Here is a 26,952-nt window from a genome sequence, read left to right on the forward strand (position 1 = left end):
AGGTAGGCCACACAAGCTCACAGAACGGTACCGGTGAGTGCTGAAGCATGTAGCACATAAAAATCGCCTGTCCTTGGTTGCAATACTCATTACTGAGTTCCAAACTGCCTCTGGACGTAATGTCAGCACAATAACTGTTCATTGGAAGCCTCATGATGGAATTCCATGGCCGAGCAGGCACACACAAGCCTAAGATTACCATGCACAATGCCAAGTGTTGGCTGGAGTGGTGTAAAGCTGCCATCATTAGACTCTGGAGCAGTGGAAACGTGTTCTCTGTAGTGATGCTTCACCATCTGGCAGTCTGATGGACAAATCTGTGTTTGGTGGATGCCAGGAGAACACTACTGTAAAGTTTAGTGGAGGAGGAACAATGGTCTGGAGCTGTTTTTCATGGTTCGGGCTAGGCCCCTTAGTTCCATTGAAGGGGAATCTTAATGCTACAGCATACAATTACATTTGAGACGATTCTGTGCTTCCAACTTTGTGGCAACAGTTTGGGGAAGGTCCTTTCCTGTTTCAGAATGACAATGCCCCTGTGCACAAAGCGAAGTCGATACAGAAATGGTTTGTCGAGATTGGGGTGGAAGAACTAGACTGGCTTTCACAGAGCCCTGACCTCAACTCCATCAAACACCTTTGGGATGAATTGGAACGCAAACTGCGAGCCAGGCCTAATCGCCTAAAATCAGTGCCGGACCTCATTAATGCTCTTGTGGCTAAATGGAAGCAAGTCCCCGCAGCAATGTTCCAACAGTTAGTGGAAAGCCTTCCCAGAAGAGTGGAGGCTGTTATAGTAGCGAATGGGGGACCAACTCCATATTAAATGCCCATGATTTTGGAATGAGACATTCGATGAGCGGGTGTCCACATACTTTTGGTCATGTAGTGTACGTTTGCTTTGCAGAACATGCTTTTGTAGCCGTTTTACATCTAATTTCCTGCAATTCTACACATTTTGCCATGACTTATACCGTGTTAATATGATATCTGATTGAGAGGAATTAACTACATCAATGGGGGCCCCTTGGAGGTCAGGGAACCTGGGCATGTGGCCTGTGTGCCTGGTCTGTAATTTGGTCATGACTACAAGTTTACCTGTTGTCCATAAGGTTTCCACCCAATTGGCAACAGATTTTCATGCGAATATTCTAAAATCTGCATAAAAACAATATGCTAATTTTCCTAGCAGAGATGTGTTTCCATCAAATTGACTTGCGGACTAAATGCTGTACGTGATGAGGTAGTGTACATAAAAAATAACTTTTGCACTTAAATTCTCATGTACCAAACACAAAATATAAGTTAAATGGGTTTCCATCGCATTATCAACTCTACGGATCGTTTTGTCACAAAATATGTTGCGTTATATAGCGAATGTGTCCACTCTGGTCTTGGCACACTCTAGACATCAGCTTGCAGATACAGTGCAGGTAGGCTACCTTCATAGTAAGATTATTATGGACAAAAGAGCAAGATCATTTTTATTTGTCAAAAAGCAGCCAAGCATCGATCAACATGTCACCAGAATAAGACCCTCAATATGTATTGGAAAAGACCCACTAGGCAAAAATGGGTTAAATCAACGTTGTTTCCACATAATTTCAACCCCAAAAATATATGTGATGACTTTGAATCAATGTGGGAAAATGATTGGATTTGCAAGAAGTAATCAACGCAAGGGAAATGTATTTTTTTTTCAACTCAACTTTTAACCCAAATCAGATGCAATTTTTTTGTCGATTTCACGTAATTCACGCAAGTCAACCAAATGTAATTGGCAGCTAGAACTGACGTCTGTGTCCAGATGTGAGCATAAAGTTCATCATGTGCACTTTCACAATCCTGTTAAATTCATCATAATTTTACAGTATATCTGTAGCTAAATAAACTGCATGCTTCCCAAGTAGTAGAGGGAGAACCACAATTACATGGCGTGACTCCAAATTTACCTAAATATGATGGCTATTATATCAATATTTGTGCATAATTCATTTTACCGACACAAGAAGATCCCACCTTGTCTAGCGTATTGTATTTTGTCAACCTTTGGAACGTTTACTGACTAATCTGTTTCCATCAGGCCTGCCATTTCAAAAAAATATTCGACATGTATACTTTACTCGCATAGAAAGGTTGGATGGAAATCTGGTGATGCACAACCGAGTTTTGAAATTTTACATGGTGATTTCTACTATTCTAACTCTCAACAGTTTAAAAATTGAAAAAAGAATCCAAGGTTCGGACATCGGTGTTCTCATAATGTATCAACTGTATGGCCCTTGGTTAAACAGGATAACTTACTAACTGAATACAGAATGTTGAATGATATAAACGGTTGAATGAGTTTAGATTTTTGAAAGACTATTGTTACACCAAAATGAGCGTCTCTTCCAGTTAATGAAGAGAGTAAAGGGAGTACTATTTGTAGTGAATGTGTTCAAAAATATACAGTCCCGGTGAGATATAAAAGGAAACAGATAATAAATAGATAACGAATAAACCACACGTTACCTTGAGTTTACTAATACTTAGGTAATAATTAATTCAATTGAAGACAATATAGTGTGGTGCTTGATTTCATTATCAGCTATACGTTGTATGACTCTATAAAATAAAACAATTCATGATTGTGTATGAAGAGCCAGACTTACATTGCCCATTGGTGTGGTCTCAATGTTGGAAAGTCAAAAAGGTTCATGCCCAATTACCCTCTGGTACTTCAGGGCACAGCTTCATTCTTTTAGTGATCACTGGGTTGTTCTAGCAGGTCAGAGGCCTACCTCCTTCTCCTTCACTCTGAGATGTGGAGTCTTCTCTGTGGTTCTGACCTGACTTAGCCTACGCCCTCAGACACTTCATGGCCTAGCATTAATATAAGCAACTTTCAGGTTTACCCATGTCACAACCTCTGCCGAAGTCGGTCCCTCTCCTTGTTCGGGCGGCGTTCGGCGGTCGACGTCACCGGTCTTTTAGCCATCGCCGATCCACTTTTCATTTTCCATTTGTTTTGTCTTTGTTTTCTACACACCTGGTTTCTATTCCCCAATTACATGTTAATTTGTTAACCCTCTGTTTCCCACATGTTAGTGTGCGTGTTTATTGATTGTTCATGGCGGTACTTGTCGGCTGGTTATGTTTGTCGGGTTATGTATTTATACCCGTTATTTTCGAGTGACCGGTATTTCTCAGCACTTTGAGTATTGTCTGTATACTGGTGCTGTCCTGGAATTACATACCTTGTACACTAATTTCTGCTCCCCTGCGCCTGATTCACTGCACCAGTTAACCACCGCCTGACAGAAACACACAGCACGAAATGGAATCAGCAGGAGCAGGTGCCCCGGTTTTAGGGGTTAAGGAGCGCGTCCAGCAGCAGGCTGCCATGTTACAGCATCTTGGCACCGCCATGGATCGCGTCCTGCAAACTATGGATCGTTGGGAGAGAAGAGGAGTTCCTCCAGCGCCTCCACCAGCACCACCACAGGCACCACCACTCACCCGGTCCCGGTGGGATTTGGCTCGCTCTTCCGAGGGGGTATAATGGGACGGCTACTGGATGTCAGGGGTTCCTACTCCAGCTGGAGCTCTACCTGGCAACCGTCCACCCGGCTCCTTCGGGCCGTGAGAGCGTGTCCGCCCTCGTCTCCCGTCTCTCAGGGAAAACTCTGGAGTGGGCCAACGCCGTATGGGGGGAAGGAGGAGCGGTGCTGGACTAATACGAGGAGTTCACCCGCCGCTTCTGAGCAGTATTCGACCACCCACCTGAGGGTAGAGCGTCTCGTCCACCTGAGGCAGGGGACGAGGAGCGCACAGGAGTTCGCATTGGACTTTTGGACCCTGGCCGCCTGCACGATGTGGAGCGACAGGGCCCTGATCGATCACTACCGTTGTAGTTTGCGCGAGGACGTCCGATGGGAGTTGGCCTGCAGGGACACCAACCCTACTTGGGCTGACAGATACTACAACAGCCCTATGCCTTACTTTGTGAGACTGCTTAACTGTAATATTATATACTACATCTCTTATAATTTTTTTATTTGGACACTCAAACATCTGGTGAACACTACGGTTAACATTACAAAAACATTTTCTCTCCCTAGAATTGTTAGCTGGTAGAATCAAATCAAATCAAATGTTATTTGTCACATACACATGGTTAGCCAATGTTAATGCGAGTGTAGCGAAATGCTTGTGCTTCGAGTTCCGACCATGCATTAATATCTAACAAGTAATCTAACAATTTCACAACAACTACCTTATACACACAAGTGTAAAGGAATTAATAAGAATATGCACATAAAAATATATGGATGAGTGATGGCCGAACGGCATAGGCAAGATGCAGTAGATGGTATAAAGTACAGAATATACATATGAGGTGAGTAGAACAGGGTATATTAACATTATATAAAGGGGCTAGTGATACATTTATTACATCCAATTTTTAATTATTAAAGTGGCTAGAGATTTGAGTCAGTATGTTGGCAGCAGCCACTCAATGTTAGTGATGGCTGTTTAACAGTCTGATAGCCTTGAGATAGAAGCTGTTTTTCAGTACTCTGCCCCAGCTTTGATGCACCTGTAATGACCTGGCCTTCTGGATGATAGCGGGGTGAACAAGCAGTGGCTCGGTTGGTTGTTGTCCTTGATGATCTTTTTGGCCTTCCTGTGACATCGGGTGGTGTAGGTGTCCTGGAGGGCAGGTAGTTTGCCCCCGGTGATGCGTTGTGCAGACTTCACTACCCTGTGGAGAGCCTTACAGTTGTGGGCAAAGCAGTTGCTGTACCAGGCGGTGATACAGCCCGACAGGATGCTCTATATTGTGCATCTATATTGTGCATCTGTAAAAGCCACATTTCTTCAGCCTCCTGAGGTTGAAGAGGCGCTGAGGTGCCTTCTTCACCATACTGTCTGTGTGGGTGGACCATTTCAGTTTGTCCGTGATGTGTACGCCGAGGAAATGACAATTTTACACCTTCTCCACTACTGTCCCGTCGATGTGGATAGGGGGATGCTCCCTCTGCTATTTCCTGAAGTCCACGATGATCTCCTTTGTTTTGTTGACATTGAGTGTGAGGTTATTTTTCTGACACCTCACTCCGAGAGCCCTCACCTCCTCCCCTGTAGGCCGTCTTTTCGCTGTTGTTTATCAAGCCTACCACTGTAGTGTCTTCTGCAAACTTGATGTTTGAGTTGGAGGCGTGCATGGCCACGCAGTCATGGGTGAACGGGGAGTACAAGAGAGGGCTGAGAACGCACCTTTGTGGGGCCCCAGTGTTGAGGATCAGTGGGGTGGAGATGTTGTTTCCTACCCTCGCCACCTGGGGGGAGCCCGTCAGGAAGTATAGGACCCAGTTGCACAGGGCGGGGTCGAGACCCAGGGTCTCGAGCTTGAAGACGAGTTTGGAGGGTACTATGGTGTTAAATGCTGAGCTGTAGTCGATGAACAACATTCTTACATAGGTATTCCTCTTGTCCAGATGGGTTAGGGCAGTGTGGTGTGATGCGATTGCGTCGTCTGTGGACCTATTGGGGTGGTAAGCAAATTGGAGTGGGTCTAGGGTGTCAGGTAGGGTGGAGGTGATATGGTCCTTGACTAGTCTCTCAAAGCACTTCATGACGACGGAAGTGAGTGCTATGGGGCGATAGTCATTTAGCTCAGTTACCTTGGCTTTCTTGGAAACAGGAACAATGGTGGCCCTCTTGAAGCATGTGGGAACAGCAGACTGGGATAAGAATTTATTGAATATGTCTGTAAACACACCAGCCAGCTGGTCTGCGCATGCTCTGAGGATGAGGCTAAGGATGCCGTCTGGGCCGGCATCCTTGCGAGGGTTAAAACTTTTAAATGTTTTACTCAAGTTGGCTACAGTGAAGGAGAGCCCGCAGGTTTTGGTAGCGGGCCATGTCGGTGGCACTGTATTGTCCTCAAAGCAAGCAAAGAAGTTGTCTTGGTCAGATTTTCCGACAGGAGTGTGGGGGAGGGCTTTGTATGCGTGGTGGAAGTAAGAGTAACAATGATCCAGGGTTTTGCCAGCCTGTGTCTCGCATTCAATATGCTGATTTAAAAATGGGGGGGGGGGGGGGGGGGGGGGGGGGGGAGGGGGTATACACGCCTGTGATTATAATCGAAGAGAATTCAAATAGGCCTATTTGGGAGGTGCGTAAGGATGGTAGATCTGGATACAGGAAGGAGGGTAGCGCAGCCTAAAAGTTACAACTCTTAAAAACGTATATAATATAGTGCTGCGCCGATGATGATGATCTGCTTCTGTGATGTACTGCTACCAATGAATGAATGAATGGATGGATGGATGATAACTACATTTCTCATGTCTCGTGCACGTCACACTCGCATCACGAGTTGGCGTATGCCTAATCGTTTTTTTGTGTAAAGGTTTGTTTATGGTTAGCGCTGAAAAGGCAAAAGCGTAATGGTGGTGGACAGCCTCTGATGTGGATTTGTTGTTTGAGTCTTATGGAGCGTTCAGTAAAGTTGGTGGAAGTGAGTTGAAGACTGGAAAATTGAGAAAAAGGGATAAAGTTGCAAATAAAGTTGAGGCTCGGTCTAATCCCACTGGGAAAGAACTGGTTGCATCAACGTTGTCTCCACGTCATTTGAACAAAAACGTTCAATGTGATGACGTTGAATCAACATGGAAACTGATTGGATTTGCAAAAAGTCATCAAAGTAAGGGAATTTAGTCTTATTTTCACCCAATTTCTAACCTGAATCCAGTCACATCGTACTTTTTTCTTTTTTTGGGGGGGGGGGGGTTCACGTTGAATTAACTTTATATGGCAACTGAACCAAATGTAAATCAAAACTAGACATTGAAAGGACATCTTTGCCTCATTCCTTGTTAGAGTTCGACTAATCGATAAGGATGCATTTTTGGGAGACCCAATTGCTGTTGCACAGATGGTGGAGGACGCACTGGGGTTAGGTGGAGGACGCACTGAGGTTGAGTCGGCCAGCATTACCAGGAATGTTATGGTGTTGATTTATTTTTTCATAAGAACAAAAGGAAAGTGCATTGCGGCTGGGGAAATTATGGGAGTATGAAGTGGAAAGCTTTGACTTTCTGAGCAGGGCATCGGCAAAAGGTGTCATCTCTGGCGTCTCGGTGGAAATTGAGGCTCAATGTCATAATCACCATGTACCAGGTCCGGGAGTAGTGGAGGCACATCCCTTGAACTTTATGGTGGATGGAATCAAGAAGAAAAACCTACCCGTGTTATTGCTATTTGATGAAGAGTTTCTCCCGAAACATGAAAAGCTGGGGTATATGAGATACGCAGTGAAAGCTTTTTCGTTCCGTTGCAACGTCGTAATTACAAAAAGTTTGGCGATGTGGCAGGTGTGTGCAGACGGAATAAATATGTTGTTGAAGAGTTAGTGGATACACGATGATGCAATTGTGGTGGGAACCATGTTCCCGAGTTTAGGATGGCCCTGTAAGGGTGAAGGAGGTCGAAATAGCAATAATAAGGGCTGTCCAGCAGGTCTCATATGTGGAGGCAGTGCAATTTGGGGTGGCAGGTAGCCTAGTGGTTAGAGCACATATGTCAGAGTCAAGGCCCGCGGGCCACATCCGGCCCGCAAGAAGGTTTTTTACGGCCCCTGGGATGATCTTGATTTATTATTAGAACCGGCCCGCAGCAAGCCGGCAGCCCGCAGATCTTTTACACGCACCAATACTACATTTCCCACAATGCAAAGGTGACGCACCGAGCAGTAGGCTGCTTCATTTCAATATTTATTGGCACAGCAGTCGTCAGCATCACAGTAAAATTAACTTTCAGATACCCATCAAAAATGGCAAAACGGAAGGTGGATACTGAGAACCGGGGGTTTCAAACAAGGTGGGAGTCGGAGTATATGTTCACGAAGGTAGCTGGAAAACCTGTGTGTCTTCTGTGTGGAGAAAGTGTGGCGGTACTGAAAGAGTATAATCTGAGACGACATTATGAAACGAAACACGCGGACAAAAACAAGAATATGGACATGGAACAAAGGCTACAAAAGGCAGAGGAATTAAAACGAGGCCTCAAATCTCGACAGGCTCTGTTCAAAAAAGCCAAATCACAAGGCCAGGCTGCTGTCAAGGCCAGTTTTATTTTGGCAGAAGAGATCGCTAAATCAGCCCGGCCATTTACGGAGGGGGATTTCATCAAAAACTGCATGATTAAAGTTTGTGACGAAGTTTGCCCAGAAAAAAGGCAACTCTTTTTAAATGTGAGTCTGAGCAGAAACACCATTGCCGAGAGAGTAGACCAGTTGTCCATCAATCTAAAAGAGCAGCTTGTGAAAAAGGGAAAAGATTTTATTGCATATTCCTTGGCTGTGGATGAGAGCACCGACATTTCTGACATTGCCCAGTTGTCAATTTTCATCCGCGGAGTGGACTCCAACCTAAGCGTGACAGAGGAGTTTTTGGCTTTACGTCCTATGCATGGCACAACTACGGGGCATGATTTGTATGAAGAGGTGTCAAGATGTGTAAATGAGATGGAGCTGCCTTGGGAAAAACTCGTGGGTTTGACAACCGACGGAGCACCTGCGATGTGTGGACACAGGAGCGGACTGGTGGCGAAGATACGGGAAAAGATGCAAGAGGAAAACGCGACAGGTGAGCTGACAGCTTATCATTGTATCATACACCAGGAAGCGTTGTGCGGTAAAGCCTTGAAAATGGAGCATGTAATGAGCATCATCACGCGCACAGTTAACTTTATCAGAGCCAAAGGTTTGAATCACCGCCAGTTCAAGGCATTTCTGACGGAGTTAGAAACGGAGCATGGTGATTTGCCTTATCACACAGAGGTGCGATGGCTAAGCCAGGGAAAGGTGCTTCAAAGATGTTTCGAGCTTCGTGAGGAGATTTGTCTGTTCTTGGACAGCAAAGGGAAAGACACAACACAACTCCGAGACGAAATGTTTCTGTGTGAAATGGCTTTTCTGTGTGACATTACGAGTCATCTGAATGCAATAAACTTGCAGCTGCAGGGTCGGGATCGTGTCATCTCTGATATGTACAGTACAGTGAAGGCATTTAAAACCAAACTGACTCTGTGGGAGACGCAGATGCGGAAAGAAAATTTGAGCCACTTTCCCAGCTGCCAGACCATGAAAGAGAAGCTCTCTACCAGTGCGTTCCCGAGCACACAGTTGGCTGATAAAATAGGTATGCTTGCCGCTGACTTTCGACGCCGATTTGCTGACTTTGAAGCACAAAAAAGCAGGTTGGAACTGCTCGGTAACCCATTTGCTGTTGACGTGGAAAGCTCACCACCAAACCTCCAAATGGAGTTGATTGACCTCCAATGCAATGATGCACTGAGGGCAAAATATGCGGCAGTGGGTGCTGCGGAGTTCGCCCGTTTCCTCCCCGGCACAATGCCCCAGCTGCGCATCCAGGCTGCTCAAACGTTGTCTATGTTTGGCAGCACATACCTGTGTGAACAACTGTTTTCTTTGATGAACCTGAACAAAACATCACACAGAAGTCGACTTACTGCTGAACACCTCCACTCAATTCTGAGGATTTCTTCAGCTCAGAGCCTTACCCCGAACATTGATGAACTTGTGGAAAAGATGGGACACCACCAAGTATCACCCTCAACCTCAAACAAGTGAACATTACTGTGCAATCACATATTTAGAGTTTTTACTCAGTTCAAGTTTAAAAGTTAAAATTTAATATTTGTTTTCACTGCATGTTACTTCTCCTTAAACAAAGTGTTGTTTTTGATTAATAGATTTTTGCACTTTATTTTTTTGTATTTCAATCCAATTATATTTTAAAAATATTTCAGTTGAGTGGATGATAGAAAATTGCTATTATTGTTTTTTCTTTGAAGTAAATTTAGCCCACTTTTGCTAAAATAGAAAATATAGTCTACTGATGGTGCCTTGAATACCGGTTTCTTTCATTTAATGTTCATGTTATGGGGATATTTATATAAAGGAAATTTGTCTTTTGTGTCTGTTGAAAATTAAAGATTACTGACAGAGCCATAAGAAAATATTGCTTTATTTATCTGATCATATTGTAATATATTTGTTAGGTTTTCAGTAGGTTCAATTAGGTTCACTAGACTATATGCGTCATTTAAAAATTTTTCAATGAACATTCGAACAGTCCGGCCCTCGTCTTGTAGCTGATTTTTTTATTTGGCCCTCCGTCCATTTGACTTTGACACCCCTGGGTTAGAGCGTTGGGCCAGTAACCGAAAGGTTCCTGGATTGAATCCCAGAGCGGTCAAGGCAGCCCCTGAACAAGGCAGTTAACCCACAGTTCCCTGGTAGGCCAACATTTTGCAGGGAATACGGTCTGAAGATGATCTTCCCTCTTAGACCCCAGAGCCTGTAGGGATCTGCGTATGCATTTTAATCTGAATAAAGGAGTACATAGATTTATTTTGTGTATGTTCGATTTTTTTCCTCACCCTTTCCGTATTTCCCCGTGCTTTTTCTGCGTTAAAGTTCCCCAGTTTTCACCCCACACAGTAGGTGGCGGCATAATACCAGAGCAGCAGCCTATGACGAGCTAGCGAAAATAGCATCAAATCTAACTACACCTTCGGAAAGAGTACGGGGTGAAACAAGTTAAGAAACCTAAGCTAAATTGCTCGCCGCCAAAATGCAGATAACATTAAAAACTCTCCAACAGCAGACATTTAAAATCGACATAGACGCAGAGGAGACGGTGAGTTGAAACCATGCATTTGTTGAAGGGGTGGAGGACTTCGTCTAACTTACCGTTGCGTTGGCTAACAAGCTAAGCTAACTTGCATTCTTAGCTAGTTTGACATGGCTGGCTAACGTTAGCAAAGCAACTTCAACATGTTTAAGTCCTCAGTCAAGTAACTAGATAACGTTGGTAAGTTTCTTAGTAACGTTACTTAACAAAGTAGGTTGTTCGTTACTGCAAATACACCCATTGTGATTTTATGTTGGCAAAAACTGGTAGTGGTAGTGTACGCGGTAGCTGACTAATGCTAGCATTAGCTGGTAAGTGTTGGTAGTTAGCTATCTAATTGTCTCAAGTTTCTCAACCCCAACTATTTGTTAGCTAACTAGCAATGGCTAATTCAATAACTTTTGCCATGGATAGCCACAATGTGCTCTAACGATATATATTTATTCAAAACGACAACTTTCGAGTTTAGCGTAGTTAGCTAGCTCCCTAACGTTAGCTAGCTAGCTATGTATTCTAACGTTAGCTAGCTAGCTAAACAGCTGCTGCCTCACGTGTCTTATGAAGCAGTTGGATAGTTTATTAGCTAACCTAGCTAAATGTTGATAATCCAAATAATTGATCCATATAACGTTACTGTAGCGATCTAACTTCGTTTGACACCCCTATAGCTAGATAGATACTGTCGGCATTTGGTTGTTATTAGCGAGGCAAATATTAGCTAACGTTAGGGGACGTCGTTATCTAACGTTGGGCTGAGGAGAGGTCTCTGCATTGAGTCATTGACAGTGGCCTATTGGCGTGACCCAGAATTCTGATAAGTTGTCAATCATAAACTGTTTTTATTTTAGGCAGTGTGTAGTTAGTTGCCAAGTATTAGTACTATAAGACCTCTCTCAGAGAACTCGGGCACCAGACTTTGAATTGTTTAATTGGTTTCATAGCTATCTCTTTTAGCCTAATCATCAGCCATTTAACCAGTAAACTGAGACATATCATATGCTTCTCGCAATGGACTTCGTTCTCTTTATGATTTGTCTGTCGTCTTCTCTCTCTTTACAGGTAAAAACCTTAAAGGAAAAAATTGAGAATGAGAAGGGAAAAGATGGTTTTCCGGTTGCTGGACAAAAGTTGATATATGCAGGTACAGTTTCAGTCTTGTATTCCCCTGCTCTCTCTTTTGTCTGACACTTTGATGAGGACAGATAGAAATGCATAGGTCGTTGCGCTGTCACAATATAATTACATGTCTGTGTTGGCTTGTCCTGTGGCATCTCAATGTTTTCATGTAATTATGTTACGGGATTGCAGCAATAGTGTTCAATCTGTGTATGTGGCATGCTAATGTTTCTTCACCACTATGAATTAACCTTATAGGTGATGGGGATGGGTTTCTGGCAATTTCAATGACAAAGAATGTCAGGGTTATTGTGGAATTGTCGGTTGATAAATGAATATCTTCATGTTTGTTGCTTGAAGGGAAAATCCTAAATGATGACACAGCCCTCAAGGAGTATAAGATTGATGAGAAGAACTTTGTGGTCGTCATGGTGGCAAAGGTAAGGGATTAGAAACGTTGCGATTTGTCCATGAAATTACATGCCTTTCATTGGGGTGGAGACCTGAATACATAACATACGCTTCACTATTTTCAAATCCATCATAAACATGCTACACACACACACACACACACACACACAGTGACAACCACTGATAGTGGCAGATGGACTTAATTAACTTTCCATGTCACTGGACGTGTGTGTAGCTTGTGTGTGTGTTCACCTTGAAGCAATATTTTCCCAGACCTGTCACATGCACCTCAATATCACTAAGAAGACAGGCAGAATGCAGATTAAATCCCACTGTGCAGAGTGGATTGCAATCTGTTACATCTCCGCTCCCTATGCTCTCAGGTGCAGCAACAGTTCATGTAATGGAGTTTCTCACTGCAGAGCTACAATATGTGCCTTCTGCACAGTTTGAATGTCTATAATAGAGGTCGACTGATTATGATTTTTCAACACCGATAGGAATTATTGGAGGACCAAAAAAAACAATGCCGATTAAAAATATATATATATATTTTTTTTAAAATGTTTTATGTTTTTACATTTTTTAAATTTGTAATAATGACAATTACAACAATACGGAATGAACACTTTTTAACTTAATATAATACATTTAAAAAAAAAAAAACTATTTAGCCTCAAATAAATCATGAAACATGTTCAATTTGGTTTAAATAATACAAAAACAAAGTGTTGGAGAAGTAAAAGTGCAATATATGCCATGTAGAAAAGCTAACGTTTGAGTTCCTTGCTCAGAACATGAGAACATATGAGTTGCAACAAGGTAGGGGCGGTATACAGAAGATAGCCCTATTTGGTAAAAGACCAAGTCTATATTATGGCAAGAAAAGCTCAAATAAGCAAAGAGAAATGATAGTATCATTCTTTAAATACATGGTCAGTCAATAACAAAAAGGTCAAGAACTTTGAAAGTTTCTTCAAGTGCAGTTGCAAAAACCATCAAGCACTGATAACTGGCTCTCATGAGGACCGCCACAGGAAAGGAAGACCCAGAGTTACCTCTGCTGCAGAGGATAAGTTCATTAGTTAACTGCACCTCAGATTCCATCCAAATAAATGCTTCACAGAGTTCAAGTAACAGACACATCTCAACATCAACTGTTCAGAGGAGACTGTGTGAATCAGGCCTTCATGGTCAAATTGCTGCAAAGAAACCACTACAGGAGGACACCAATAAGAAGAGACTTGGTTGGGCCAAGAAACACGAGCAATGGACGTTAGGCCGATGGAAATTTGTCATTTGGTCTGATGAGTCCAAATTTGAGATTTTGGGTTCCAACCGCCGTGTCTTTGTGAGATGCAGAGTAGGTGAACGGATGATCTCCGTGTGGTTCCCACCGTGAAGCATGGAGGAGAAGGTGTATTGGTGCTTTGCTGGTGACCCTGTCTGATTTATTTTGAATTCAAGGCACATTCTGCAACGATGCGCCATCCCATCTGGTTTGCGCTTAGTCCCACTATCATTTGTTTTTCAACAGGACAATGACCCAACACACCTTCAGGCTGTGTAAGGGCTATTTGACCAAGATATGAAGTGCTGCATCAGATGACCTGGTCTCCACAATCACCTGACTTCTATCCAATTGAGATGGCTTGGGATGAGTTGGACCACAGAGTGAAGGAAAAGCAACTAAGTAACCAAAAGCAACAAGTGCTCAGTATTTGTGGGAACTCCTTCAAGACTTTTGGAAAAGCATTCCATGTGAAACCTGGTTGAGTGAATGCCAAAAGTGTGCAAAGCTGTCATCAAGGCAACGGGTGGCTACTTTGAAGAATCTCAAATATAAAATATATTTATTTATAAATATATTTATATATTTTTTTAATGGTTACTGAATTAAGAGTTATGTTTAGGTTTGTCTTCACTGTTCTACAATGTAGAAAATAGTTAAAAATAAAGAACTAATGAGTAGGTGTCAACTTTTGACTGGTACTGTATATGCAAGTACACCATTGCCATATGTGGATCTGTGCCATTCACTTTGAACTGGATTGCTTTTTTACAGTATGAGCGGTCATGAGTAGATGCTTTTGTTTTGAGATCAGAGTTAAATTTAAGCGATGTGCACATTTGACATTTGTTCATATCCTTCGCTAATTAGTGAGATATTATCCAAGTTCTAGATCATTTGTAGTCAACAATGTGGGAGTGATTGCTTTGACAAAGAGCACCAAACGTGTGAGCTTTTCTTTGTCCTAAAGGGGCAGTGTATTTTGAGACGGGCTTGAATAAGCTAAGTTTTCAGTCACCTGGTCTGAAGGACAAGTGGATAAACGGGTCAATGTCAATCCCTGCATGTTTTTAATAAAAGTAATGGAATGTAGGCCTACATTGAACACCACTCTGGCTGCTACTGTAGGCTGAACAATATCGGCTAATTCCATGTTGGAATGTTATGTGATGCAGTTTCTATTTATTTTTTTGTTGATCGTATACCACTCTGGTAGGCCTACATTATGCTCAAAGAGCCACAGTTTTAAGTGGTCAAGTAAGCTACTAACTTAAAGTGAGTACTGCCTCTGTGTTCACAGTAAACGTGCGCCGGAAGTTACAATTTTCAGTGTTCCAGTTTGTGCTCAGCAGACCTGAAATCTGCTTGTTGAGGGAAAAATGTAGGGAACATTGGCTACCATTTGATATCCTGTAAGTTATATTGGCCAGTAAAGCTCAGGCAGTTCAGCAAAAATAAGGACCTTGAAAATTAACAATGACATCCAATTATGATATTTGACCATTCATTCATTTCTGCAAAACATGGAGTATTCTGTTGATTTTAGTTATTGTATCTGTGTGAGTGGGCCAGTTCGTTTTGCATGGCCCGGTGCACTTAGATAGCTGACTTTGTTTTTATCATCAAACCAAAAACATAACATGACAACTCCTAGGGCCCTTTAGTACCTTCTTAGCCAATTTTCACATCCATCACTGAAGCCACCCGCCATGTCGCTGTAACACCGATGTTGTCAGTAGACTTGGAGCCTACATTGACAGTGGGCACAGAACCGGTTTCAGCTTCATAGCGAATACACTCTTCCACTGTTGGTAGCCAGTGTAATCGTTCGGGACAAAGTGAGGCCCTCATATGACTGAAGCACGAGGGGTTCCCCTGACCCAGTAAGACTTTCTTCCCCTCTTGACCAAACATGCATGCCGGTAAACAGTGCGTTGCCGACACCAGCAGACCGTTCCTCTCTGAATGTCAAAGCCACAGTGTATTGTTGGTATATTACTTTTTGATACATGTATTTTCGCAACTTTTTTTTCCAAATCAACATTTGCATAAATAACTTTTTTAAAAATGTTTTTGATGATCATCAATCCACGATGTTAGGTTTGTGGAAATATATTGTGCAACCTGTTCTTTTTAAATCTTCAGATGGAAAAATGTTACTTATCAAAATGAGCAGCCTGGGAGTTAAGGGGCAATTCTGCCACTTTTCAGCCTCGTATTCAGGTCCGCACCAAACTAGTGTCTACAAATGTGAAAACGTAGCCTTTCTATGATCTGTGGTTAAAGATATATTAACAAAAGGTCCTAAACATTTTTTTTTTCTCTGATATCACAGGGTAGGATTAAAGTTTTAAACTGTGAATTTTCAAAACCTAAAACACGTTTCTAGCCGGAGGGTATTTCGAAGTGCTCCCCACCGCGCAAATCTGTTTTACCTTTTGATGTCATTGGGTAGAACTTTCTAACTATATTGTTGAAAAGTGCCGTTTTCACATGTAGAGACTGGAATTGTGCTGGAGATAATTTTCATTCGTTAGTGGTGGAATTTCCTTTTTAAGATGGCTTGCTATTTTTTTGCTACCTCACAAAGTGATAGTGGCCTAAAATGGTAATTGTTACTGCCAATCGGTATTCAATGTGTCCATGTCTGTAGCCTAAATCAGATCACAGGCTTCTTACCTGACAAGCCATGTTGCTAAAATAATTTGTACTCTATCACCTATAGGCCTATGTTTTTAAGTAAAATATGCTGTTGAGCCCAACCTTGAGCACTGGACATTCCCCTTTTTCTCTATGTAGCCTAAAGCAGCCCCAGCAGCTGCCCAGCCTTCCAGCGCTACCACGACCACCACCTCCAGCACTACAGTCCCCACAGTACCCGCTGCTGCCTTGTCAGGCTCAGATAACCCACCCGAGGGGGGCAAACCAGAGGACAAACCAGCTGAGGAGAGGCCCTCCAACACCTCAGCCCCAGCATCAACTCCAACCAGGTAGGGCTGGGTCGGCAGTCAATGGCTCTCAAATTGCAAACCTATTCCGTATACACAGTGTACAAAACTAATTAAATCTTTCCATGAGACTGTCCCGGTGAAAGCTATGATCCCATATTGATGTCACTGGTTAAATCCACTTGAATCATTGTAGATCAAGGGGAGGAGACATGTTAAATAATTATTTTTAAGCATTGACTCAATTGAGACATGGAGTGTGCATGTGTGCCATTGATGGTGAATAGGCAAGACAAAAGATTGAAGTGCCTTTGAACGGGTAGTAAGTACCTGGCGTTTGAATGTGTCAAGAACTGCAACGCAGCTTGGTTTTTCATGCTCAATTTTCTGTGTGTCAAGAATGGTCCACCAACAAAAGGACATCCAGCCAACACAATTGTGGGAAGCATTTGAGTCAACAGCGTCCCTGTGGATCGCTTTCGACACCTTGCCCAGACAAATTGAGGCAGCCTCGCTGCCATTAGGTACCAAGATGAGATCCTCAGGGGATGCAAGTGAATATTGGGAAGGTGTCCCTAATGTTTTGTTCACAGGCCCTGGTCTTGTTCCCTATATAGTTCACTGTTTGACCAGAGCCCGATTGCCTATAGTGCACTACCCCCCCCCCCCCCCCTCCCCTCTAAATTATTGAACTACACATAGGAAGTAGGGGGGTACCATTTGGGATGTAGCCACTGTTACGTTTGGCCTGGGTCATTAATAGGAAGCTGCTGTTTCCAGAGTCATGTTCGACGGTAGCCACATGCAAAACGTTAACTGAGATTGCATTCTTATTGGAAATGGGGACGTTTTAGATTCCGCTAGTGTCGGTTATAGTATAATTAATATCTCCTAATGGTTGTATTTTATGAGAACAGATCATGGTACAATGGAACAGTACTCTTATCAGCTTTATACGCCTTCTCTTTCAGTTCGTCTGATCTCTTGGCCAATGTGAACATGTTCGAGGAGGCAACTTCTGCTCTAGGTAAATGGTCCTCCTGCTATTCCTTTCACTTTTTTTTATCTCTCAATCTGTTTTCATTAGGCTGTTTATCCTAGTGAATGTCATCTGAAGTTTTCAAGAGTCTCCCTGATCAAAATGGCATCTGATTGGTTGGTTGTTCTTCCTGCTCCTCAGTGACAGGCCAATCATATGAGAACATGGTGACCGAGATGATGCTGATGGGCTATGAGAGGGAGCAGGTGGTGGCATCACTCCGAGCCAGCTTCAACAACCCAGACAGAGCTGTGGAGTACCTGCTTACAGTAAGTACCTCCCATCACTCTATCCACTTCTCCAGTCTGACACCCCTTTTTTATTCTGAATGGTTTAGTCTAAAAGTGATATAATATGACAGTGACCACGTTTTCATGCGCACAGTATTCCGGATAGGAGCTCATATTCCGCTTAAGGTAGTGTTCGGGATAAGCTGTTTACATGCACCTTTTGATATCCCACTCACGAGTATCCATTAATAAACAGACTATTCCAAATTAAGTTAATATGGGTTAAATGGACTAGTAACTGAAATATGGACACTGACTGTAGGGCTACCTTATGTAGCGTAATATACAGTGCATTCAGAAAGTATTCAGACCCCTTCACTTTTTCCGCATTTTAAATCACAGCCTATATAAAATAAATAATAAAAAAAATCTTAATCTAAACACAATACCCCATAATGACAAAGCCAAAACAGGTTTTTAGATGTGTTTATTTTTAATAAATGTTTAAAAATATAAAAAAAAGATTTGCAAAGGTATTTATACCCTTTGCTATGAAACTCGAAATTGAGCTCAGGGGAATCCTGTCTCCGTTGATTATCCTTGAGGTGTTTCTACAGCTTGATTGGGTCCACCTGTGGTAAATTCAATTGATTGAACATGATTTGGAAAGGCACACCCCTATCTGTATAAGGTCCCACAGTTGACAGTGCATGTCAGAGCAAAAACTGTGAGGTCGAAGGAATTGTCCGTAGAGCTCCAAGACAGGATTGTGTCAGATCTGGGGAAGTGTACCAAAAAATGTCTGTAGCATTGACGGTCCCAAAGAACACCGTGGCCTCCATCATTCTTAAATGAAAGAAGTTTGGGACCACCAAGACTCTTCTTAGAGCTGGCGGCAGGCCCATAAAAGACTCTCTGACCATTCTTTGGCCTGAATGCCATGCCTCACGTCTGGAGGAAACCTGGCACCATCCCTACGGTGAAGCATGGTGGTGGCAGCATTATGCTGTGGGGGTGTTTTTCAGAGGGAAGGGACTGGGAGACCAGTCAGGATCGAAGGAAAGATTGCCGGAGAAAAGTACAGAGAGAACCTAATCCACAGTGCTCAGGACCTGGCGGCATCGGTTCACCTTCCAACTGGAGAGACCTGAAAACAGCTGTGCAGCGACGCTCCCCATCCAACCTGACAGAGCTTGAAAGGATCTGCTGAGAAGAATGGGAGAAACTCCCCAAATACAGGTGTACCAAGCTTGTAGCGTTATACCCAAGAAGACTCAAGGCTGTAATCGCTGCCAAAGGTGCTGCAACAAAGTACTGAGTAAAGGGTCTGAATATATATGTAAATGTGATATTTCAGGTTTTTCTTTTTTTTTTGTCTCCCCAAAAATGTGAATGCTACTGTAATGTTGTCTTTGACACTTATGCAAGCAGACGGTAAGAACCACATAAAATATGCACCCAGACTAATTGAAGTCTTATCAGAAACGTGTTTCATTGTTTTTTGTCAGCTTTTAATTTCCTTAAAATCAGTCAAACGGATAACTTTTGGACATTTTGCACAGGACCAATCTCTCCACTGTTTTGGAGTTATTGCATTTGTTCCTTGGTCCCTAAAAGACATTCAGCAGTGTTTAACTAGATTACTAATGCATTCATTCTGTCAATGTAAGACATTATTCTGGTGAGCACTACTTTATTTAGTCTTCTGGGGCAACAATTTATGACAGAATTGAAGCTGCATGTGTCTAACGATTGGCTAGTTGACAGAAATAATAATAATAATAATACGGCCTACAAAGTGTCAGACATTATAAGCAGGAAGTTGTCTAAATTTGGGGTGAAAGTAGCCAGTAGGCTATACGATCCTGTTCGGAGTATCAGCAAAATACATTATGGAGTTATGGTGTATCGAACTGTGCGGGTAGCCTACTTTTTTTAAATGATTTGTTTGAGAATCAGATAACAACACCAATGATATACAAAACTGAGGCTGCACAGACTGCAAAAAAAACAGTAAATGGGATAAGATGCCACAGATCAGCGTGTCTTTTCCGGGTTTCTCAATTTAAATGTTTAATTTTTTTTTAACCTTTTATTTTACTAGGCAAGTCAGTTAAGAACAAATTCTTATTTTCAATGACGGCATAGGAACAGTGGGTTTAACTGCCTGTTCAGGGGCAGCTCGGGGATTTGAACTTGCAACCTTTCGGTTACTAGTCCAACGCTCTAACCACTAGGCTACCCTGCCGCCCCCTCACAACCGGGATACAAGATTTTTTGGGTTATTGTAAACGGGATCTGATGTTTGTCATCACAAAAAGCATAGTACTTGAGTATCCCGAATAGTAACGGTATATTGGTGTGCATGTTAACATGGTCATTGACTCAAAATATCCCGTTTTTTTTTTGTGCTCTTTGATGGTTTTCATCCATGTGTTTCTTCGAGCTGAGATGATGGAGCTAGATTCCTCAACCCTGTCTGGCAGCTCTAATGTATCTCCTGTGGTTGTTCTTCAGGGGATCCCAGCTGGGGAGGAGGGCCATGTGAGTGCTGACCCAGTGGTGCCCCCTGTGGGTGGAGGAACTCCAGCTCTGAACACTGGCAGTATGACCACCCCAGCCAGCACAGGCTCCCTAGCCAGCGCTGCAACAGGAGGTGTGTGTGTGCCTGCTTCTCCACTATACGCATGCACATGTGTAACAACACTTCTGTATGCAGTGCACACACAAATAGCATTTGACGGCTTTCTATTATTTTCCTTTGAATAATAAAGAGATGCCCTATGTGCTGCACTGTATCAATTGTTCTATGCCATAAACGGTTTGGCATACTGGAGTTTAGAACACTAGTGTGCTGCTGTGTGGAAGAGGAATGTAGAACTTTGGGAACAAAGAACATACAAAATGGACCTGTAGAAATAGAACATGGAAATGGAACATAGAACTGTGTGGATTGAAAATAGAACAGTGCCATTGTCCTTCTATGGTGTGACCTCCAATCCCCTCTCTCCCTCTCCTGTGTTTCCAGCCAACCCTCTGGGGTTCCTGGTTAACCAGCCCCAGTTTCTCCAGATGAGACAGATCATCCAGCAAAACCCCTCTCTGCTCCCTGCCTTACTACAGCAGATAGGGAGGGAGAACCCCCAGCTTCTGCAAGTATGGACAACACACTCACGCAAACGCCTCGATTTACAGTCTGTCTCCGATATACTCCCGAATCTCTGGCCTCTTGATGATAGACAATTATTCCACAATTTTGTAGGCTACAATGAGCAGTGAAATTGATAGAATTCCAGTCCTTCTGCCAAATACATTTGTCTGTGTCATTTAGCTCCCCAGGCCTCTCATGCATATTGAAGGAATGAGATCAGAGCCTGAAGGCATAGCAGCAGACCCCCTCTGTGATACTGTTGTGTGTCCCAAATGGTACCCCATTCTCTTTATAGTGCATTACTGTTGACTAGAGCCCTATGTGAACTCTGGTCAAAAGTAATGCACTATAAAGGTAATAAGGTGCCATTTGGGAAGCAGAATGTGTTCAGCCTCAAACCAACCTCTGGTCAGCTGTAATTACCTGGGATTTATTCAATGATGTGAAATGTTCATAATGTTGTAGGTATCAAAGGTTCTTGGAACCACTGGCCTGGACTGGTGCGTTGACCAAATCTAAACCATCAGATTCATTTGTAGAGGGGCTGCACTCAATGTTGCTGGTAGAAATGTCATGTGTAGAACTGTGACTAACAGTTGGCTCATTTCCTGATCTGTACAATGCATTTCTATCTGAACGTTGAGTCTGTTGCTCCTTCCTGAACAAACCCCTGATCACTCTCTCTCCATGGGTGTGTTCATTATGTACCAAACGGAGGAGAACTGAGTAAAGCGAGAAGGGACTACTTGGAATCGGTCTAAGAAAGGCCTGTTTTCCGTTGTTTTTCTGTTGTGTGCCCTAATGAACACAATCCTGTTTGTCTGTTTCCCTTTCAGCAAATCAGCAGCCACCAAGAGCAGTTCATCCAGATGCTGAACGAGCCAGCCCAGGAGGGGGGTCAGGGAGGAGGAGGAGTAGGTGGTGGTGGTGGTGGAGGAGGTGTTGGAGTGGGGGTCGGTGGGGAGGCTGGAAGTGGCATGAACTATATTCAGGTCACACCCCAGGAGAAGGAGGCCATTGAGAGGGTAAGAAAGGAGGGAATCTTACAAGCCAAGATGACTGTTGATAAGTGGCTACAGTTGAAAATTTGCTAGTTAGCTAAATAATTTACAGAAATGCTGATTTATTTTAATTATTTAAAAAATATATCTAATTTAAAAAGAACGTTAAATACATTGAGTAAACATAGCGTTTCTCTGGTACTTTTGTATTGTTTTTAGCCAATAGTTCTGAAAGTAGCGCTCACGAGCCAAAAGTGGTCACCAAAAATGGTGTACTACGTCACATACACTGTATACAGTGCATTTGGAAAGTTTTCAGACCCCTTCTGTTTTTCCACATTTTGTTATGTTATACAGCCTTATTCTAAAATTGATTAAATATAATGTTTTCCCTCAATCTACACACTACCCCATAATGACAAAGGGAAAACAGGTTTTTAGAAAATGTTTTATATTTATTCAAACGGAAAAAACTGATACCTTATTTGCATAAGTATTCAGACCCTTTGCTATGAGACTCAATATTGAGCTCAGATGCATCATCTTTCCATTGATCATCCTTGAGAAGTTTCTCCAACTTGATAGACCTGTGGTAAATTCAATTGATTGGACATGATTTGGAAAGGCACACACACACCTGTCTATAAGGCCCCACGGTTGACCGTGCATGTCAGAGCAAAAACCAAGCCATGAGGTCAAAGGAATTGTCCGTGAAGCTCAGACAGGATTGTGTCGAGGCACGGATCTGGGGAAGTGTACCAACAAATGTTTGCTGGATTGAAGGTCCCCAAGAACACAGTGGCCTCCATCATTCTTAAATGGAAGAAGTTTGGAACCACCAAGACTCTTCCTATAGCTGGCCAAACTGAGCAATCGGGGGAGAAGGGCTTTGGTCAGGCAGGTGACAAACAACTCGATGGTCACTGACAGAGCTCCAGAGTTCTTCTGTGGAGATGGGAGAACCTTCCAGAAAGACAACCATCTCTGCAGCACTCCACCAATCAGGCCTTAATGGTAGAGTGGTCAGATCGGAAGACATGTGGTCAGTTAAAGAAGGGAGGACTCTTCCTCAACTGTAATCGGTTCTGGATAGGACATTCAGAAAGGACTGTTAATTTGTTACTAGGTAAATGGAACATGACAGCCCGCTTGGAATTTGTCTCTCACACCATGAGAAACAAGATTTAATCTGGTCTGATGAAACCAAGATTGAATTCTTTAGCTTGAATGCCAAGCATTACGTCGGGAGGAAACCTGGCACCATCCCTGCGGTGAAGCATGTTGGTGGCAGCATCCTGCTGTGGGGATGTTGTTCAGCGGCAGGGACTGGGAGACTAGTCAGGATCGAATGAACGAAGCAAAGTACAGAGATCCTTGATGAAAACCTGCTCCAGAGCGCTCAGGACCTCCAACAGGCTCAGGCTTCACCTTCCAACAGGACAACAAACTCTAAGCGCACAGCCAATACAACGCAGGAGTGGCTTCGGTAAAAGTCTCTGAATGTCATTGAGTGGCCCAGCCATAGCCTGGACTTGAACCCGATCGAACATTTCTGGAGAGACCTGAAAATAGCTGTACGGCGACGCTCCCCATCCAAACTGACAGCGCTTGAAAGGCTCTGCAGGGAAGAATGGGAGAAACTCCCCAAATAAAGGTGTGCGAAGCTTGCAGCTTCATACCAAGTCGTCTCAGGGCTGTAATTGCTACTAAAGGTGCTTCAGCAAAGTACCTAGTAAAGAGTCTGAATACTTATCTAAATGATTTCATTTTTTTATTCATACGTTTACAAACATTTAAAAAAAAATTGCATTGTGGTTTTGGGGTATTATTAGTAGATGGATGACTGAAGAATCTATTTTAGTATAAAGCTGTAACAAAATGTGGAAAAAGTAGAGGGGTCGGAATACTTTCTGAATGCAATGTATAACAATCTAGAACAGGATTATGTGTTATGGATGCAATTTGAAAGGAATTGATAGACTGCTCGCTCGTGCACAGATTTAATACGATGTTAGCGTGATGGGCTGTTTTTCACTCTGCAGCTGCAATAAAAAAATCTTTACAATTAAATATGGTGACCCCTGAAAGCAAGATGGAGATGGGTGTATTAGACACGCATTCAGTCTTTATTACTGTAGCATAGACTACGCAAATGTAGGTCCACTTGTCAGAAAAAAGTCTACGTGCATCGTGAACTGCGCTCCATAATGAGGTGGGCGATCTGTCACCACCCTGAACGTTGATGATTCATCATGCAGAGGCCGTAGAGATGACGGCTGTGAACATTGCATATAATTTAACAGTTCCATTTCACGCCATGCTGTTCATATAAATCATTTTATAAACTGGATGGTTTGAGCCCTGAATGCTGATTGGCTGACCGTCTTGGTATATCAGACTGTATACCCGGGGTATGACAAAACCCGTAGTTTACTGCTCTAAATACGTTGGTAACCAGTTTATAAAAGCAGTAAGGCATCTCGTGGTATATAGCCAATATACCATAGCCACGGGCTGTGTCCTGGCATGCCGCGTTGCGACGTGCTTAAGAACACCCCTTAACCGTTGGGGTGGCAGGTAGCTTTGTGGTTGGACTAGTAACCGAAAGGTTGTGAGATCGAATCCCTGAGCTGACAAGGTAAAAATCTGTCATTCTGCCCCTGAACAAGGCAGTCAACCCACTGTTCCTAGGCAGTCATTGAAAATAAGAATTTGTTCTTAACGGTCTTGCCTAGTTAAATAAATATACCACACCCACTTGGGCCTTATTTCTTAATTATAATTTACCGGTTTCTCAGTTATTTACCCCGGGAAAGGGGAGTGGGTTTGTGCGGTAAATCTCGGTATCCGGGTTCCCTCCATTCAGCCCTAATTGAAATTCATAATGTGCCATGGATTGTGTAAACAACAGGAATTGTTGGATGGCGGGCATGTGGGGTGTGTTCCAAACAAAACTACAAGGGTGCTTGCTCTAGTTCCTCAACGGCACAGCTAGGAGAGCAAAAACAATAGCTACTCTATTTTGAGTCATAAAAGTGCATTGAAATTACGTAGGAACTGTGCACACTTTGGAGAGGTGTGTGGCCACTTGGAGACACCAGTTAGTCCTCTCACTCAAACCATTGTATTTTTTTTGTCTGCATCTACCCCACCTTTTCCAAGAATATTCTTATGTTACTGAATGTGTCCAGAGTATTTTCAGATTTGATCAACCAATGCAGTGAAAATTACACTAAATGCAAATTGAACACAATCATCAGTGTAACGTTTGGATTCAGTCTTGTCAGGTGAACTGTTGTCCTCAGCTTGGGTCAAATGTTCCTATAATCTCAACTGTTTCCTTTCAGTTGCTACTATGCTTGTGCATATGTATTTCATATTTCTTTAAAAAACATTTCAATTTAGCCCTATTCTCACTAGTGTAAAGGGCTTAGCGACGTGTTGATTTGACTGCATTGTTTTCAACTGAAGATGCATGAATAAATGCCTATTTCTGGGAATAGGAATGTAATATCAATCCTGTCATCGCTATTCAGGAATGTTGTTAATGTCATTTCAATATTGACTCTGTCTGTTTTGTCTTACAGCTAAAAGCCCTAGGATTCCCTGAAGGACTTGTTATACAGGCCTACTTTGCCTGTGAGAAGAATGAGAACTTGGCCGCTAACTTCCTCTTACAGCAGAATTTTGACGATGACTAAAAAGGGAGCCATGATAGTCATTTCGGTCCTTATTTTTTTTTCTCTACTTTTTGATTGATCAATATTGGATGAGCATAAATAAAACATGGCCTTCGCATTTTCCCAAATTTTACTACAAAATACATGATACATATTTTTTTGTGAAATAAAAGCTGTTACTCTGATCACCTTCCTTGAGTTAAAGCTACTTGGTTCATCAGATATCACCTGTGTGCTACCCGTTTGTTTATTTTTTTATTTGGCTAAAGACCAACATGATTGTTTCTCATAAGGAAATTAATACTGGTTTTAAAGGTTGATCGCAGAATGTAGTTATAAGAGGAGTAGTTATACAAGTATGTGATTGGGCCATTTGTTATTGCATATTCATATACATCATTGTTCTTGTTTGATAGTGTTTTTCTTTGTCTCAATTGACCAGTATAGGGATCCCAGTACATAATAAAAACTGCAGTTTTAAATTACATTTTTAAACAAGCAACATTGTTATTTTGCTATTTTCATATTTTTTGTTAAACTTCCAACAAACTTAAAGTGAATTGCATGAGCTACAGCAGATTTAAAAAAGGCAACTGTACAAATATGGGAAGTACTGATGTTTCATGCAGCCTGAAAATAGCAAATTATCCTAGTTCTTTCAGACCTCTAAAGGTATGTATATGACTTCCGTAGCTCATAGTAGCCTTGTGTTTACAGTTACTATCCACTTGATTTACTGTCATTTTTACAAAGAAATAAAACGTTTCAACAGAGTAATGCTATTTTGTTTAGTCTTTTAAAGAGGGCGGGTGTAAGCAGCTCTTTTGACCGTTGACTCTATGAATAACACTAGGAAAATAATATTGTTGCTCTTATTTGAAGATCCATTTGTGTCGGAGTCTCTACTAGTCTTCCACACAATATAAGTATTTATTTATTCCTTCTCCAATTGGTATGCAGTCATCTGAAAATGCCTACAAAAGGATGCCATTTTAGATTATTGCGATGCACTCATACACCAATGACTTGTACACAATTTGTACAGTACACCCCACCCACCACTACACCTTCTCAAGCAGACGACTGAGACCAGCAGGGGGCAGCATAGACTGCAACATACGTCTTGAAAGTTTCTTCCAAACCACTGAGGTGTGTGTTCAACATCAGGGTTGAGGTTGATTTGAATTAAAGCCAGTCAATTCAAGAAGGAAGCTAAAATTCCAACTTCACTATTGTAAAATGTTATATTCCTTCTAAATAAGAACCTATTAAAGTTTTCAATTTGTATCTTCAATTCAAATCACTTTCTGAAATTACTGACATTTTTGTCTGACTCAATTACACTTTGTACATTATGAGAAAGTGTGGAGTTTGTC

General features: G+C 42.4%; 1 protein-coding gene across 2 annotated transcripts; it reads left to right on the forward strand.

Moving 5' to 3' along the window:
* Positions 1-10,509: 10,509 nt before the first annotated feature.
* LOC110523965 (UV excision repair protein RAD23 homolog B) lies at positions 10,510-26,353 on the forward strand. 2 transcript variants are annotated; one of them, XM_021603146.2, is made up of 10 exons: positions 10,510-10,715; positions 11,769-11,850; positions 12,186-12,265; positions 16,327-16,517; positions 17,447-17,502; positions 17,656-17,783; positions 20,262-20,400; positions 20,773-20,900; positions 21,732-21,920; positions 25,484-26,353. In XM_021603146.2, the coding sequence occupies exons 1-10, from the start codon at positions 10,650-10,652 to the stop codon at positions 25,595-25,597; spliced, it is 1,173 nt and encodes a 390-aa protein (XP_021458821.2). In that variant the 5' UTR covers positions 10,510-10,649; the 3' UTR covers positions 25,598-26,353. The 2 variants fall into 2 exon arrangements, with proteins under 2 accessions (XP_021458821.2, XP_036833592.1); XM_036977697.1 differs by lacking the exon at positions 10,510-10,715 and adding an exon at positions 10,775-10,889.
* Positions 26,354-26,952: the final 599 nt, after the last annotated feature.

The sequence above is a fragment of the Oncorhynchus mykiss genome, chromosome 5, assembly GCF_013265735.2.
Source record: "Oncorhynchus mykiss isolate Arlee chromosome 5, USDA_OmykA_1.1, whole genome shotgun sequence".
NCBI classification, from domain to species: domain Eukaryota; kingdom Metazoa; phylum Chordata; class Actinopteri; order Salmoniformes; family Salmonidae; genus Oncorhynchus; species Oncorhynchus mykiss.